The following is a 17,646-nucleotide window of genomic DNA, read 5'->3' as shown; positions in this document are numbered from 1 at the left end:
AAATATTTTCTCTTATTACTTTTAAATGTATTACTTAGTAACTTCATTATGTGTCCCTTAGCCTTTGTACTTTTTGAAAGAGTAAACAACTGATTGTTTATTTGTTCCATTCCACTCATTATCTTATAGACCTCTATCATATCTCCCCTCAGCCACCTCTTCTCCAAGCTGAAGAGTCCTAACCTCTTTATCCTTTCTTCATAGGGCAATTGTTATATCCCCTTTATCATTTTGGGTCACCCTTCTCTGTACCTTTTCTAATTCTGCTATATCTTTTTTGAGATGTGGTGACCAGCACTGCACACATTATTCAAGATGAGGTCACACCATGGAGTGATACAGAGGCATTATGATATTCTCTGTTTTATTCTCCATTCCTTTCCTTATAATCCTTAGTGTTCTATTTGCTTTCATAAGAACAACATAAGAAATTGCCACACTGGGTCAGACCAAGGGTCCATCAAGCCCAGTATCCTGTTTCTAATAGTGGCCAATCCAGGCTAAAAGTACCCGGCAATTACCCAAAAACTGTCTAAAATCCTATCTAGGTGACGCGTGAGGTCCGCCACCTTCGCACCAGGTAGGCATGTTACCAGGTGATCCTCACGCCCACCATCCACCCGGCTGTCTTTGTTCCTAATAATCGAATCGCCAACTATGACAACCGAACTAACCTTTCCTTCCTGGGCAGTAGGCCTTGGGGAGACATCCTTGGTGCTAAAGGACAATGAACCACCTGGAGAGCAGGTCCTTACTACAGGATCCTTTCCTGCTGCACCAGGTTGATTCTCTCCAATCATGAGTCCTACTCCAAGGCAGCGCCGGGGCTACCAGTCTGAAGTTGAGACTTGGCTACTATGTCCCTGAAGGTCTTATCTACATACCTCTCTGTCTGCCTCCAATTTAGGATCGGCCTGGGAGGGAACTTCCCTACCCCCCGGCTGCTGCTGCTGCACACTGAGCAGAAGATTTCAACTTATTATCAATTATGACACCTAGATCCTTTTCCTGAATGGTGACTCCTAATGTGGAACCTTGCATTGTGTAGCCATAATTTGGATTTCTTGACCCTAAGTGCATCACTTTGCACTTGTGCATATTAAATTTCATTTGCATGTCCAATCTCCCTGTTTTGTAAGGTCCTCTTGAAATTTCTCACAGCCCTCTTATGATTTAACAACTGTGAATAATTTTATGTCATTGGCATATTTGATCACCTCACTACTTGTGCCCCTTTCCAGGTCATTTATAAATATATTAAAAAGCAGTGGTCCCAGATCCCTGGGGCACTCCACTAGTCACCTTTCTCCATTGGGAAAATTTACCATTGAGCCCTACTCTGTTTTCAATCTTTTAACCAGTTGGCACTCCACAATAAGATGCTGCCCCCATCCCATGACATTTTAATTTCCTAAGAAGTCTCTCATGAGGAACTTTATCAAATGCTTTCTGGAAATCCAGATAGACTATATCAACTGGCTCACCTTTATTCACATGTTTATTTACGCCCTCAAAAAAAATGTAGTAAATTTGTGAAGTAAGACTTCTCTTGGCTAAATCCATGTTGGCTTTGTTCCATTAAACTATGCCTATCTATGTTTTCAGCAGTTTTTTTTTCTTTGATAGTTTCTACCATTTTGCCTGGCATGACGTCAGACTTACTGGACTGTAATTTCCTGGATCACTCTTTGATCACTTTTTAAAAATTGATGTTACATTGGCAACCCTCCAGTCTTCAAGTCCCATAGATGATATTAATGATACTTTACAAATTTCCAATAGCAGGTCCACAATTTCATTTCTCAGTTCTTTCAGCACTCTGGGATGTATACCATCTGGTCCTGGTGATTTGCTACTCTTTAGTTTGTCAGTTTGCCCTAGTACATCTTTGAGGTTCACTAAGATTTGTTTCATTTCCTCTGAATCATCACCTTTGAATATAATTTCTGGCATGGGTATCTCTCTTACATCTTCCTCTGTGAATATGGACGCAAAGAAGTCATTTAGTCTCTTAGCTATCATTTTGTCATCCCTAAGTGCCCCTTTTACCCCTTGATCATCTAATGGTCCATCTGACTCCTTCACAGGCTTTTTACCTTGAATGTACCTGAAAAAAGTTTTTATTATGAGTTTTTGCTTCCATGGCAAGCTTCTTTTCAAATTCTTTCTTTGCCTTCCTTATCAATGCTTTGCATCTAACTTGCTAGTTTTTCTACTGTTTTCTGTTTTCTTTATTCAGATCCTTTTTCCATTTCTTGAAAGATGTTCTTTTAGCTATTTTAGCCTCTCTCAGCTCTCCTTTTAACCATGCCTTTAGTCGTTTAGACTCCCTTCCACATTTTCTAATGCATAGAATAAAATACATCAGGTCTAGGCTTTCAGAATGGTATTTTGAAATAAATGCATGCCTGGTCTAAACTCTTAACCTTTGCAGTTAATGTTTTCAGATTTTTCCTAACCATGTTCCTCATTTTATCATAGTCACATTTTTGAAAGTTAAATGCTTTCGCAGTAGATTTCTTTAGTGCCCGCCCTCCCTCCAGTTAAGTCAGATTTGATAATGTTGTGATCACTATTGCCAAGTGGCTCCAACACTGTTACCTTTCGCACCAAACCCTGTGTTCCATAAGGCCTAGGTCTAAAATAGTTTCTCTTCTTGTTGGTTCTTGTACCAGCTGCTCCGTGAAACAGTCATTTATTTCATTTAGGAACTTTACTTCTCTAGAATGTCCTGATGTGACATTCACCCGATAAATACTGGGATAATTGAAGTCCTTCATTATTATTAGTTTCCCTAATTTCTTTTACCATTTCATTATTTGTTTGTTCATTCCCCTTTTTACCTGGAATTTCTATTCATAAGGCTTCAACATTGCATTTTGTTTCCTGCAGAATTTTTATCCTGTTTGACTCAATGCCTTCTTTCACATATAGTGCCAGCCCTCCACCAATTTCATCCATCCTATCATTATAATATAAGTTGTGCCCTGGTATCACAGTGTCCCTTTGGTTATCCTCCTTCCATCAAGTCTCTGAGATGCCAATTATATCTGCCTCTTCATAGAGTTCTATTCATTCGTACAATCCCATCTTATTTTTTTAGGTTTCTAGCATTTGTATACAGACATTTCAAAGTATGGTTTTTGTTTGTTTTAACTTGCTCATCAGTTGACAGGCGTAATTCATAACCTTTTGCTCTTTACTTAGACACTTGGTCCCCTTTGGCATTTATTGCAACCTCTGTGATAGGATGCCCTAGCTTCCCTGTTCTCTTAATATCCTTCAAAGATTCATCATTCCGAACCATGTGCTTCTGAGCGGCTGTCTGCTTTCTTCCATCATCTAGTTTAAAAGCTGCTCTATCTCCTTTTTAAAGGTTAGTGCCAGCAGCCTGGTTCCACTCTGGTTAAGGTGGAGCCCATCCTTTTGTTATAGGCCCCCCCTTTCCCAAAATGATAGCCAGTTCCTAACAAACCTAAAACCCCTCTTCCCTTCACTATCATCTCATCCATGCATTGAGACTCTGGAGCTCTGCCTGCCTCTGGGGTCCTGTACGTGGAACGGGGAGCACTTCTGAGAATGCTACCATGAAGGTTCTGGATTTCAGCTTTCTACTTAACACTCTAAATTTGGCTTCCAGCTCCCCCCAACACTATGTAAAATCCTATCTATGTGATGTGTAAAGAAAGTCACATTTGTACCAGCCAGGCAAGTTACCAAGCAATACTTACGTCCACTAGCCACTGGCTATCAACTTTTCTAATAATCAAATCACCAACTACAATGGCTATCCTAACCCTTCCCTCCTCGGCACGTGCTCCTGGAGACCTATCCTTTGTGCGAGAAGATACTCCTCCACCTTGAGTGCAGGCCCTACAGGTTTGCTTCCTGCCTTATCAAGGTGATGTTCTCCTTCCAGGTGACCTTTCTCCACTAAAGCAGCACAGGGGCTGCCAGATTGGAGGTGGGACTTCTCTATGTTCCTGAAGGTCTCCTCTATATACCTCTCGGTCTTCCTTAGCTTCTCCAGGTCTGCCACTGTAGCCTCCAGAGATCAGAATCATTCTGTAAGTGATAGGAGCTCTTTGCAAACATACAATGTCTCACCAACTGGGAAATAATCATACATGTGGCACACAGTGCAATAGTCCCTCTCACTGCTGGACTACTTTCTACATCTTAATGTAGTTGATTTATTGAGTTTAGCTTTACAACGCTACTCCCTTATAAATTTTATCTAAAATTCTTTTAGTCTATTGATTTATTTAGTATTTTTCTGATAGTGACCCATGAAACATTACAGTTAATCAAGATATTAATTACCCACCTTATTAACTTTCATTTTGAATTAAATTCCTTCTGTTTAAAATCTATAGTAAACTTATAGTAAGGAATCTTAAGCTGGGTCTAAAGGGCCTGAAGCCTGGATTTGCTTACAGTGACCTCTGGAGTCCTCTCCCAGGGGCTGCTGGATGGAATATGCAGATGAGCCTTCCTGTCCTCTTCTGCTGCAAGTATACAGTTTCCCTTAATATATAATTCCAAAATGGTGCACATACCAGTTTATAATAACGTCACACACAGAAATGTTGCTGTGATACTAAGTTCAATCAAGACGTTCTTTGCTTGAAGAGTGAGCATGAGGTGAGCAGTGATTTTAAAGCGTTGATCAAGAGTAATGTAGAGTTCTAGTCTTGGAGAAGTATTGGTCTTGGAGAAGACTTTAAAAGACCAGCAAAAATGGTGTGGAACTTTAGCTTTTGAGCCCACGTTAGCCTCTTGCTCAGATGACATCTGAGATCGTGAAAGCTCATGTATTTTTTGTTGTTGTTGTTGGTCCTTTAGAAGGTATTGCAAGCTACAAAGACTCTTGATAAAGAATGAAAATTATCATTGCTTGCAAAGGCAATGTTCATAGCCCCCACGGTAGAGGACCATTGTACAACAGTGATATTTGGTGGTAGGGAGCTATGGTCTGGGGCTGAGGACTGCTGCTGTGATGAATGGATTGTAGAGGGCAAGAGGACATAACAGGGCAAATAAGACCCTGGTAGTCATGAATGAATGAATGAATGAACAGTGGTAGCTTGGCTTTGTATCTTCCCCTGCTTTCCCAAATGGCAGTGAGCAGGGTTGGGGTAGCTTATGTCTGGACTGGAATCTGAGGTGTGATATAAAAAGAGCTAGATAAAAAAAAAACCAACCAAACAACAATGGAAGATGTTTCAAAAATTTGTCTTTTCTGTAGTTCGGAAAGTGCTGCTTATGTGGTGTAGTGTTCAGGTGTGGTGGGCAGCAGTTTGCAGATGTCTACAAGGTATTCCTGAGCTATAGCTCCATCTCTGTGTTGTAGGGGTGGCCCTGCCCCCCTGCCTCTGGAGAGTATGTTCTGAGTACTGGAGGAATTCGTACTCTGGTTATAAGACAGGTGACTATTATGTCTCTGCAGGGAAGGAAGAGGCAGAGGCTGCACTTCAGAAGTACGATCAAACTGCGGAGAGTCACCAGTGGTATGTATCATACTCGCCCTCGCAGAATATATGTGTGGAACGTAGAAGCATAAAATCAGACTGCAGGTCCTGTTTAAGGTGCTGGGTTGCAAACTTCATCCTTTTTTTTTTTTTTTTCCTCCCGTCCCACCTCCCTTAAATGTACGCTGTACAAATTCAGATTTTCCCAGCAGGCTTCTTTTGTTTTCCTTTCTTTTCCATGAGCTGGCTGGAATAACTTACTGTTTAGTAGACAGCACTGCCTAATTGTACTGATAAACTTGCTTCAGCTCGAGCCAGCCCAGCTTTTGAAGGACTTTGGCAGCACTGAGGCAAGGGCTTATGAGTAGCTCTTGGGGCAGAAGATAGCTTGGCTAAAGAGTTTCCTTCTTTGGTCCAGAGACCTGGTTTGTGTCCGTCTGCCGCTATTATTTCATCTGTGTCCTTCATGCTTGCCAGAGTGTCCCCTGGCGCTTACTGGGTTTATACTTTTATTTAGTTCAGGGAGATATGGGAAAGGATTTCATGTACAATTTTAACCTTTTAGACTTGAAATAAGTTTGGGTGAAGAATTCCCACTCAGTAATATAGCCTTTCCTTTTCTTCCTTTGTTTCCTGAATAAGGAAAACAATTTTAAGAAGAATTTGCCAGATTTAAATATGGAAGCCAGTGTATTAGTTAGATTTTTCCTTCAGTTTGTAGCTGTATATCTCAGGGTAAATATTGAGCCGCTGAAGTTAGCCAAATCAATTATTGGAGTGGAGGAGTAGGCTAGTGGTTAGAGCAGTGGGCTATGAACCAGGAGACCAGGGTTCGAGTCCCACTGTCGCTCCTTGTGACCTTGGGCAAGTCACTTTACCCTCTGTTGTCTCAGGTACAAACTTAGATTATAAGCCCTCTGGGGATAGGGAAATACCTACAGTACCTGAATGTAATCCACTTTGAAAAAAGTGCGAAAAGTGGAATATTAAAAAAAAATAAAAAATCCGGCTAACTTAACTGGGATATTCAGTTAGCCAGATAAGTATATCCGGCTAACTTTGGTCACGCTGAAGGGCTGAAGGGCAGCCCTTCAGCGTGACCAAAGTTAGCCGGATAGGTTAACTGACCAAGTCCGCTCCTCCCCAGAACACCTCCCACGGAAACCCCCCAGATAAGTCTTTTAATATCTCAGTTTAGCCATTTAGACAGATTATTTTTGAATATAGACAACCTCATGTCTGTGCAGTCTATTGTTAGTGCTTAAAACTTAAAGTTCAACTGTGTAGCTTGTCCAGTTTTACCCAGAAAAAAAAAGGTCATTTACCACTGAATGGTTAAAGTTCTTTTTATCACTTAATCTTCAGGAATGGACATTTGTGATGTCAGTGTTTGTGACAGCATTTCATGTTTATTGCCTTTTGTCTTGTATTATTTCTGATATTTGATTAAACTAGAAGTTCAGCTTTGATTGCTGGCATGATTGGAATGTTTTGAGTTCCTGCTGCATAGCCAAGGTGCTGGTCCATTGCCCAAGGTTCATAGGCACGTTTCATCAGATCCTCTTTTCGGTTTGCTGAATATAGATGTGAATTTTTTATTCTGCTGGGGGTAGAAAAGAGGACTGAGAGAACGGAGGAAAGCTGAGGAGGGAAAGGAGATGGGAAGAGAATAAAGAAAAAAAGGGGAGGGGGAGGGATGGGGGGAGAGAAAATCAGAATGAGATTCCGGGAGATAAAAGGGAGAGGTCCCAGGATGGGAGGTAGAGAAGGGGAAAATGGATGGGGGAGGGGGATGCTTGGAGGAAGGGGTGTGGTGAAGTTGCAAGAGAGGAATGAAAGGAGGTGATGGGGTTGAGGGGGGCAAACTGCAGGAGGAATCAAATAGGATAGGAAAGAAAAGAATATTAGAGGAGGTGGAGGCAAGCAAGAGAGAAAGCACCTTTAGGAGAGAAAAAGACAGGCTGTAGTGACTCAAGACATGAGAGGAGGGCAGACTGTGAAGAAAGAGGAGAAAGAAAGCAATGAAAAGTTTAATTAAAAAAAAAAAAAAAAAAAAAAAAGTAAAACCTGAAATGAAAAAAGTGCAAGAAAAGAAAAAAATTCTAAAATATCCAGACAGACCAGAAAGGATGGAATACCATTTAATTTTTATAATGTAAAATAACTTTATGTATGAATACAAATTTTATGCAAATGTGCCACAGAATTAAAAAAAACAAAACAAAAAACTGTACCACAGAGTTTTTGAATTCTTGCCATAGAATTTACCCTTGAGCTGCCACAGGAAACTGGGTAGGCTGGGCTCACTAGGGCCTTATTCAGAAAGGTTTTACCTATTTTGTGCCTTTGGCAAGAATAAGAGCCATATTGATAGAATCAGTGAACAGATAAGTTATCCCAGTAAAGTTACCCAGATAACTTTTACTTATATATTCAACAGAATGCAGTTTATGTATTCTGCTTGATACACCTGGATAAAGTCCAAGTTATCTGGATAACGACCAGACTTACCCAAATGATGCTGACTAGCAGCGTTACCTAGATAAGTTAGCTCTGCCCAGGGATGCCCCCAGAATGCCTCCAACTTATCAGGGTAAGTTTTATCCAGCTAAAAACATACCCGGATAAATCAGCAGTAGTTCATGCAATAGCAAATTCAAATCCCGCAGTTTGAATATGGGACTAAGTCCTGAACTTAGTCAGGCAAGCTGTTTGAATATGGAGCTCTATATTTATTGAATAAGGCTCATAGTGCTATAAGGGGGGGGGGGGGTTTCACTCTTGTTTTTACTATTGTCCTACCCATTATAAGGCTCTTCCTAATGCATATGCTTCTGTGCCATTAACTGCCTTGCTTATCAAGTTTTTGTTTATCATTTTTTGTCACCTCAATTACCAGTTTTTCTATCCTTCTTTGAGCAAGCTATTCTCAAACTATAGTTAGAAATGATCACTTACTGTGACAGAAATGTAAATGTTTAAAAAATGATTGGGCCTGGTTCAGTCTGTCCGAACGCAAAACAAGTTCTACAAAATGTTAGAATATATATTACATTTGTAAGAACTCTGTTACAGGGAAGCAGCACATTCATTATTCTCCATGTTGCAATTGCATTAAGATGTGAAACAAAATAGTGTGGAATGTAGGATGGTAAGAATTTTGACTCATGACAGTCAGCAGAGCTTTCAAGAGTTCTGAACCTTTAATGAGTAAATTACAGTACTGTGACTTAGAGATAATCAGAACCAGGGATTGAAAACCTAGCAGAGTAGTTGAGTGGGGAGGTGGCAGACCCCCAAGTTATTTAATAGGCAGAAACAAATTTTGAGATGCTCCAAAATGTGAGGAATAATGATGCAGCTTGGGAAGGGATGAAGAGAGAGATGATCTGCATTCATAGACTAGAGAAATAGGGACATGCTTTTCTTCATAGGGGAACGCCGATGATTGCTCAGAAGCACATTATTCAGAGGGCAATATCTTCCAAGCATGCTAGCAAGACAGAGAAGTTAGACTATCCCAATAGAGAGGCTATGGTAAAACCTAAGGTCGCTGTATTGCAGTAAAGAGCGCACAGATATTCAGATTCCAAGCTGCTGTTACCATCTGTTAATAAGTAGTTTGTTAATACAAATAAAATTAGAAATACAAATAAAAAAAACATACTTTAAAATGTCTATGTAAATGCCAGAATTCTGAAAAACAAGATTTGACATTTAGAATGAATGATTATATGAGGTTATAGACATAATAGGCATCTAAAAGATGGGTAAGTTGTTTTTTGTTTTTTTTTTAATTTAAAAATATACAACAAATCGGAAGCCGATCCAAGATTGCTGTGTAGCAGTAAAGAAAAGGTGGAGATTGGTATATATATAAAAGAGATTTTTATTGAAACTTGCCCAAGTTTCAATAAAGATCTTTTATATACACCGATCTCTAGTTTTTTTTATTAATACAACACGGCAGATCACATTGGTAAGAGGTGTGGCACTGTATGTAAAGGATGGCATAGAGTGAAGCAGGATAAAAGTCTTGCAAGAAACAAAATATACTGTGGATTCCTTATGAATAGAAATTCCTTGTGCAATGGGTAAGAGTATAGTACTCAGTAATATGCACCAAGATGAAAATATACACTGCCTTTCTAATTTATGCTGGCATTTCACAAATAAAATTGGCAGTACAATAATGGGAGATGTTGTTGGTGTCTCATCAGCTCATATTAGAGAGGTTATGTTTCTAGATACCATAAATGATTGCTTCATGGAACAGCTGGTCCTAGAACAGACGAGAGGGGCAGTCACTTTTTAGATCTAGTCCTCAGTAGTGAGAGGTTACTGTGGTGGAGCTGCTTAGCAATACTGATCATAATGCAACCAAATTTGACTTAATCGCTGGAAGGAGGACATTTAAATAAATCTACTGCAGTAGCATATAACTTTAAAAAGGGAGACCTTGATAGAATGAGGAAATTAGAAAATAACTAAAAGGAGCAGTTGCAAGGGTTAAGAGTTGAATGAGTCATGGACATGGTGAGGTCCATATTCAATTAAAACATTTAGACAGATAACATAATAGTTATCCATCTAAATGACTTATCTGGCTATATTCAGCTCTTATCTGGCTAAATTCTACCTGGGTAACTAGTTACTCTGCTAGAATTTAGCTGTATTAAAAAAGGGGCATTTCAGGGGCTTTCCGGGGAAGGGTTGAGTTCTCTGGCAACGCTATCCAAATATCTGGTATATGCGGCTAGGTTAGCCGGATAACTTTTAGGCCTGCTTCACAGCAGCCCTCCTTCCCTCCAATAAAAATACTTAAAATGCCCCTCCTGTGCCTCTCCCCAGTCATACCCTCCCCTACCGTGGCTGATACACTTCCACCTACTCATTACCTCCAAGGATAATCCCTCTTCTCTGTACCAGAATTGCTGCTGTCTGTGATCCCGGCTGCTTGCTGCATAACTTTGGTCTATTTCCTACATAACTTTTCCAGCATTACATAGGTGATAACACTGGAAGCATACTTTTACACTAAACAACTTGTTGGGATCGTGGAAGAGGGGAACGGGGTGGGCATCAGGCCAGGAGACACATGACTTTTTTTTTTCCAAAGATGTACTACTTCTCCGGATATCTCTGAAGATATCCAGGTAAGTAACGAGTTATCTGGCTACAGAAGGCCACAAACCTTGAGATCTAACCGGCCATATTCAATCAATAGCTGCTTTAGGGTTAAAGTTATCCGGCTACATGCAGCCGGATAACTTTAAACATGTATATTCAGCAAGATGTTTATCCTGCTAAATATACTGGACAAGTTATCCAGCTTAACTGTAGCCGGATAACTTGTTCTCTAAATGGCCTAATGAATACTGGTCTCAGTATTTTTAAATAATCTTGGAAGCCCATTTAAAATGTATTCCATGCATTTAAAAAAGGTCGAAGGAAGACCAGACGACTTTCAGCATGGTTTAATGGTAAGGTGAAAGAGGAAGTTAAAGCCAAACAGGCATCTTTCAAAAAATTGAAAACAGACATAAATACTGAATTAATTCTTTGCCTCAGTCTTTATTGAGGAGGATGTTGGGGACATACCAACACCAAAAACACTGAGCAACTAACACAAATTGGTGTGATAATGGAATATGTAATAGTTTAAATTGACAAACTGAAGAATAGCAAATCATTAGAACCAGATAAATTCTGAAAGAACTCAAACATGAAATTGCAGACATGTTTCTAGTAATCTGTAACCTATCATTTAAAACAGCTACAATTCCTCTAGACTGGAGGGTGACCAATGTAACAGCAATTTTTAAAAAGAGTTCCAGGTGTGATCTGAGAAACTATAGACTTGTGATCCTGATGTTGGTGCTGGGCAAAATGGTAGAAGCTATTCTTAAAAAAACAAAACAAACAAAAAAAACCAAAACATTTTTGGCCATATAGATAGACATGGCTTAATGGGGAAGAGTCAACATGGATTTAGCAAAGGGAAGTCTTGCCTTACAGATCTATTAGATTTTTTTGAAGGTATAATAAATATGTAGATAAAGGTGAGCCACTTGATGTGGTGTATTTGGATTTTCAGAAGGCTTTTGACAAAGTCCTCCGTGAAAGGAGACTCATGAAATTAAAAAGTCAGGGGATAGGAGGCAGTGTCCTATTGTGTATTGGTAACTGGTTAAAAGACAATGAACAGAGAGCAGGACTAAATGGTCTGTTTTCCAAATGGACAAATGTAATTAGTGGAGTATGATCTGGATCTGTACTGGGATCTGTGGTGTTTCATGTATAAATGCTCTGGAAAAGAGAACAAGAGAGAGGATCAAATTTCAGATGACAAAATTATTCACAGTTGTTAAAACAGCAGCAGATTGTAAGGAACTGCAAAAAGGACACTGATTATCCAAATGGCAATTGAAATTTAATGTGGAAGAGTAATGCAAATAGGGAAAAATAAATAATGCTGGGCTCTGTAATAGGAGCCACTGCCTAGGAAAAGCACCCTGGAATCCTCAGCTCTTGAGTATTGCTGCCATTAAAAAAAAAAAAAAAGCAGATATATTAGGAATGATCTGTAAAGGAATGGAGAATATCATATAGCCTCCGTAACAAGTCATGGTGCGACTGCACCTTGAGTATTGTGTACGGTTCTGGTCGCCCCATCTCATAAAAAAGACACAATGGATCTGGAAAAGTTGCAGAGGAAGGCAACACAAACGATAAGGGGGATGGTGACAGCTCTGCCATGAAGAAAGGTTTATGTAGATTTAGGGCTCTTTATCTTGGAAAAGAGATGGCTGAAAAGAGACGTGAAGATACAAGTTCATAAAATCACGAGTGGGATGAGTAGGTACATTTTAAGGTTGGTTATTTACTCTTTCAAGCAATACTAAAACAAGGGGACAGGCCATAAAACTAACAACCAGCAGGATCTAAAACAAATTGTAGAAAATTATTTTTCACTCTCTGAACAATCAAGCTGTACAATCTGTTGCCAGCAGATGTGGCCAAGGCAGCTAGCACAGCAGAGTTAAAAAGAAATGTGGACAAGTTCCTGGAGGAAAGTTCCCTAAAACATTGTTAGCCAGGTAAAACTAGGGAAAGTCATTGCTTTCCCTAGGACTGAGTAACACTGTTGGAGACAGGAGGTTGGGTTCGATGGGCCTGCTCGATGGGCCTTGGTCTGACATAGCATATCTTGTGTTTTGGGTTCGAAATGTGTGCTTTATTTTGAGTGTATTGTACTGTTAATTGGTCCTCTGTTAGGAAAGATTAGACTAAAAATGTTTGTGTCTCTCCATGTGGTTATTAAATTGTAGTTTTATGGTGACCCTGTAAAAGGTGCATTGTTTCCCATTTTAGGCATTTGATATTCCAGTTAGGGAATAACTGCAGAAAAGGTCAAGAGTTCACATGCATATTTATAAGAGCCCTTCTTTGCCCACAGCTTTCTGGAAAGAGAGCAAGGGGATTATAATTTTCACTTGATCATGTGCTCTCTAAGGCTGAGGCCTAAGGTCTTCAGTCTGCTGTTTCTTTCTCTTGAAGGATGAGCCTTGCCAAATTTACAGAGTAGCACATGTCCCTGTCCACAGCTCAATATACCATTTTAAATTCTGTTGTCTTCCTTTGCCTTGCTCTGTGACTTCAATGCCAGAGGCTAATCTCAGCCATGGGCTGCTTTTCTGACAGGCCTTTATTACAAGATTTAATATAACTGCAGCTGGCCACAAATTTTGCAAACAATTATTGTGTTATTAGTCAGTGAAGATTGCTGGAGTAAAATCAAATTCATGCATTCTTACACCCCCCTCAGCTCTTCAAAACAAAATCTTGGACTTCCTCTACTTGCCTGGGGGATCGTGCAAGGCTGGTTGGTGTTTGGCTCTGAAAGGATAAGAATCCTAGGATTTCTCAATTTGAAATATCTTGCTTGTTCAAAACCACTTTTTTGTGGGGGAGGTGAGTGGAGGGAGGATGAAATATATTCTATGGTATGAATAATAAAGTTATGTCTACTTCTCCTCTTAGTCCCCATGTGCAATGTTTCACAGCGCTGTACCTGTCACCCTAGACACTTTCTCATCTTGTCTGCCAGGGATTTCAGTAGTAATGAAGAACATATTGGTTCTTGCCAACCACAGAAAAGAGACTCCGTGCTGAAAAATTAACATAGAATCCCATTCTGGGGCTAAGAGGAAGTTGATAGAAAAGTTTGTGTTAAATCCTAGCTGCTTACATTGCATTTCAGATTATTGTTAACATCACTTCTTGGGGATCCGGTACGGATCAGTTCACAGGATCTGTACCCAAGCCAAGAGAAGAGATTTTTGGGAATCATCTTAATGCTGTTTCCCAGAGTATATGAGTAAAGGATAAAGAACAGTGAAAGCATTGCAGTGTTCTCACAGCTATGCTACTGTTTGTTGTTGTTTTTTTTCTTTTTATTGCTGGATTTCTCCCCCCTTCCCTTTTTTAGATTGGTTATCTCTGGCTGAACCTCTACATTGAATTCTTCAGTGATGATCTTTGTCCAGCATGGTTTGCCCCTACAACTGCAATTGTTTTCTGGCTTTACTATCATGGCCTCCTCACCATGAGGAGGGCCATGATAGTAAAATTGATTGGGTAGAAGCAGTTCAGAGAAGGACTATTAAAATGGAACTGAGTTAGCAACACACATCCTAGAGAATTAGGACACTTAAAATATATTTTCTGGAGGAAAGAAATGAAGGATATGATAGAAACATTCAAATAGGCTTAAGTACAATACCATGTAATTTTTCAGAGATAAAAAGACAGAGGGTCATGATATGAAGTTGGAAGGAGGGGAAGCTCAAGAAATATAATGAAATGCTATTTTACTGAAAGGATGGTAGATGTCATATCCTATCAGCAGAGGCAAGGAGAATCATTACTGTGACAGAATGTTAGCATGGTTGGGACAGATTTAGAGAGCAGTGATAAGAACAGGATTGAGAGTTTGAACAAAAGACTTTGTGGGGGAGTGGGGAGCAGGAGTTGGTACAAATATGGTAATTTGAACATAGACATGCCATACTGGGTCAGACCAAGGGCCCATCAAGCCCAGTATTCTGTGTCTAAAAGTGGCCAATCAAGTCACATGTACCTGGCAAGTACCCAAACATTAAATGAATAGATCCCAAGCTACTAATCCTTATTGATTAATAATAGTTTATGAACTTCTGCTCTAGGAACTTATCCAAACCTTTTTTAAACCCAGTTACAATAACTGCCATAATCACATCCTCTGGCAATGAATTCCAGAGCTTAATTATGCATTGACTGAAAAAAATAATTTTCTTCGATTTGTTTTAAATGAGCTACTTGTTAGCTTCATGGAGTGCCTCCTAGTCCTTGTTTTATCCAAAAGAGTAAATAACCAATTCACATTTACTCGTTCAAGTCCTTTTATGATTTTGTAGACCTCTGTCATATACCCTCTTAGCTGTCTCTTCTCCAAGCTGAACAGCCCTAACCTTTTTAGCCTTTCCTCATAGGGGAGCTGTTCCATCCCCTTTATCATTTTGGTCGCCCTTCTCTGTACTTTCTCCAGTGCAGCTATATCTTTTTTGAGATGTGGCAACCTGAACTGCACACAGTATTCAAGATGCGGTCTCACTAAGTAGCAATACAAAGGCATTGTTACATCCACCATTTTATTCGCCATCCCCTTACTAATAATTCCTAACATTCTGTTTACTTTATTGACCGCCACAGCACACTGAGCCAACGATTTCAATGTGTTATCCACTATGACGCCTAGATCTCTTTCCTAAGTGATAACTCCTAATGTGGAACCTAACATTGTGTAACCACAGCAAGGATTATTTTTCCCTATATGCATCACCTTGCACTTGTCCATCTTAAATTTCATCTGCCATTTGGATGCCCAGTCTTCCAGTCTTACAATTTATCACAATCCGCTTTAACTACTCTGCATAATTTTGTGTCATCTGCAAATTTATGCACCTCACTCGTCGTATTCCTTTCCAGATCATTTATACATATATTATAGTACAGATCCCTGAGGCACTCCAATGTTTACCTTTATCCTCTGTGAAAACAGACCATTTAATCCTACACTCTGTTTCCTGTCTTTTAACCAATTTGCAGTCCACAAAAGGATATCAGCTCCTATCCCATGGCCTATTAGTTTTCTTAGAAGCCTCTCATGAGGGACTTCGTCAAACGCCTTCTGAAAATCCAAATACATTACATGTACAGGTTCACCCTTATTTACATGTTTATTCATCCCTTCATAAAAATGAAGGAGATTTGTGAGGCAAGACTTCCCTTGGGTAAATCCATGCTGGCTGTGTCCCATTAAGCCATGTCTATCTAAATGTTCTTTGATTTTATTCTTTATAACAGTTTCCACGATTTTTCCTGCCACTGAAGTCAGGCTCAGCAGTCTGTAGTTTCCCGGATCACCCCTGGAGCCCTTTTTAAATATCAAGTTTACATTGGCACCCTCCAGTCTTCAGGTATGATGGATGATTTTAATGTTATGTTTTACTAATAGGTCTGAAATTTCATTTTTTAGTTCTTTCAGAACCCTGAGGTGTATACCATCCAGTCCAGGCGTTTTACTACTCTTCAGTTTGTCAATATAGCCTGCTTACATCTTCCAGGTTCATCTGAATCATCACTCTTAAACTGTTTCTGGAGCAGGTATCTACCCAAGATCCTCTTCAGTAAACTCCAAAGCAAGGAATTTGTTTAGTCTTTCTGCAATGGCCCTATCTTCCCTAGTGCCCCTTTAACCCCTCGATCTTCTAATGGTCCAACTGACTTCCTTGCAGGCTTTCTGCTTCAGATATATTTTAGAAAGTTTTTATGAGTTTTTGCCTCTACAGCCAACTTCTTTTCAAATTATCTCTTAGCTTGTCTTATCTTTTCCAGATCAATTATAAATATGTTAAAAAGCACTGATACAAGTACAGATCCCTGGGTACTCCTTTAATTGCCTTCCTCCATTGAGAAAACTGACCAGTCTTATTTTCTGTTTCCTATCTTTTAGCCAGTTTGTAATACACAATAGTACATCATTGTCCCTTCCTATATAACCTTTTACTTTCCTGAGGAACCTCTCATGAGTGACTTTGTCAAATGCCTTTTGAAAATCTAGATACACTATATCTGCTGGCTCACGGCTGACTATTATCTGCATATTTATTAACTCCTTCATAAAAATGTAGCATATTGATGGGGCAAAATTTTCTTTGGGTAAAGCCATGTTGGCTGTGACCCATTAAACCATGTCTATCTATATGTTCTGTGATTTTATTCTTTAGAATAATTTCTACTATTTTTCCTGGTACAGATGCCAGTCTTACTGGTCTGTATTTTCCTCGATCGATTATGGAGCCCTTTATAAAGGTTGCGATTACATTGGCCACACTCCAATCTTCAGATACAATAGATTTTAATGATAGTTAATTAGAAATAGGTCTACAATTTCATTTTGAATTCTTTCATAATTCTGGGGTATAAACCATCTGGTCCATATAATTTGCTACTCTTTAGTTTGTCAGATTGCTGTATTACATCTTTCAGATTCACCTTGATTTGTTTAATTTCCACTAAATTGTCACCATTAAATACTGTTTCTGGCATGGGTATCTCCAGGAGAAGAAAATATATATCAGTAATTGTAAAAATCCCCTATATGGCTGACCTGGTACACTATCTTAACTTCTGGATATAAGGAATATGACCACCATCATTTGCACTGATCACACATAAATTGTGACCAGCAGTTGTTTTTTTTTAAAGAAATGTTATTTCAAAATAAAAAATCAATTTTTATGAAGATGTAAACTTAAATGGTTCCTCTTATACATGGACAAAGTGGGTGGTATAGTGGTCTTGAACACCACAGATTATAATAATGAAATATTGAGACAACTACAGGATTCCTGCTATTATGAATTCTTGCCTGCAGATCCAACTCCCTGTCTAGTTCAGCGAGTATCAAGGCTACTTGGAGAGGCATCCTCAGCTGGCTTCTTGACTACTAAAGAACAAACATTTTTAGCTATATCAAATCCTAGCACTCCTGTTCTATATGAAGTACCAAAGATCCATAAATCACTTAACTAACCACCAATGCTGTACGATAGTTGCAGCAAATAAATCT

The 17,646-nt window shown here is 39.3% G+C and overlaps 1 protein-coding gene across 4 annotated transcripts in view; it reads left to right on the top strand.

The window, feature by feature from the left end:
- RMDN3 (regulator of microtubule dynamics 3) overlaps window positions 1-17,646 on the top strand; it is a 167,575-nt gene that overhangs the window by 86,644 nt on the left and 63,285 nt on the right. For all 4 annotated transcript variants that reach the window (XM_029598573.1, XM_029598575.1, XM_029598574.1 and 1 more), the window contains one exon: window positions 5,450-5,510. In XM_029598573.1, coding sequence (XP_029454433.1) covers window positions 5,450-5,510 — 61 coding nt within the window. The remainder of the gene's footprint in view (window positions 1-5,449; window positions 5,511-17,646) is intronic.

This window comes from Rhinatrema bivittatum, chromosome 4 (assembly GCF_901001135.1).
Source record: "Rhinatrema bivittatum chromosome 4, aRhiBiv1.1, whole genome shotgun sequence".
NCBI lineage: Eukaryota > Metazoa > Chordata > Amphibia > Gymnophiona > Rhinatrematidae > Rhinatrema > Rhinatrema bivittatum.
The sequence above is the reverse complement of the archived record's forward strand: the minus strand, read 5'-3'. Positions and strand labels throughout refer to the sequence as shown.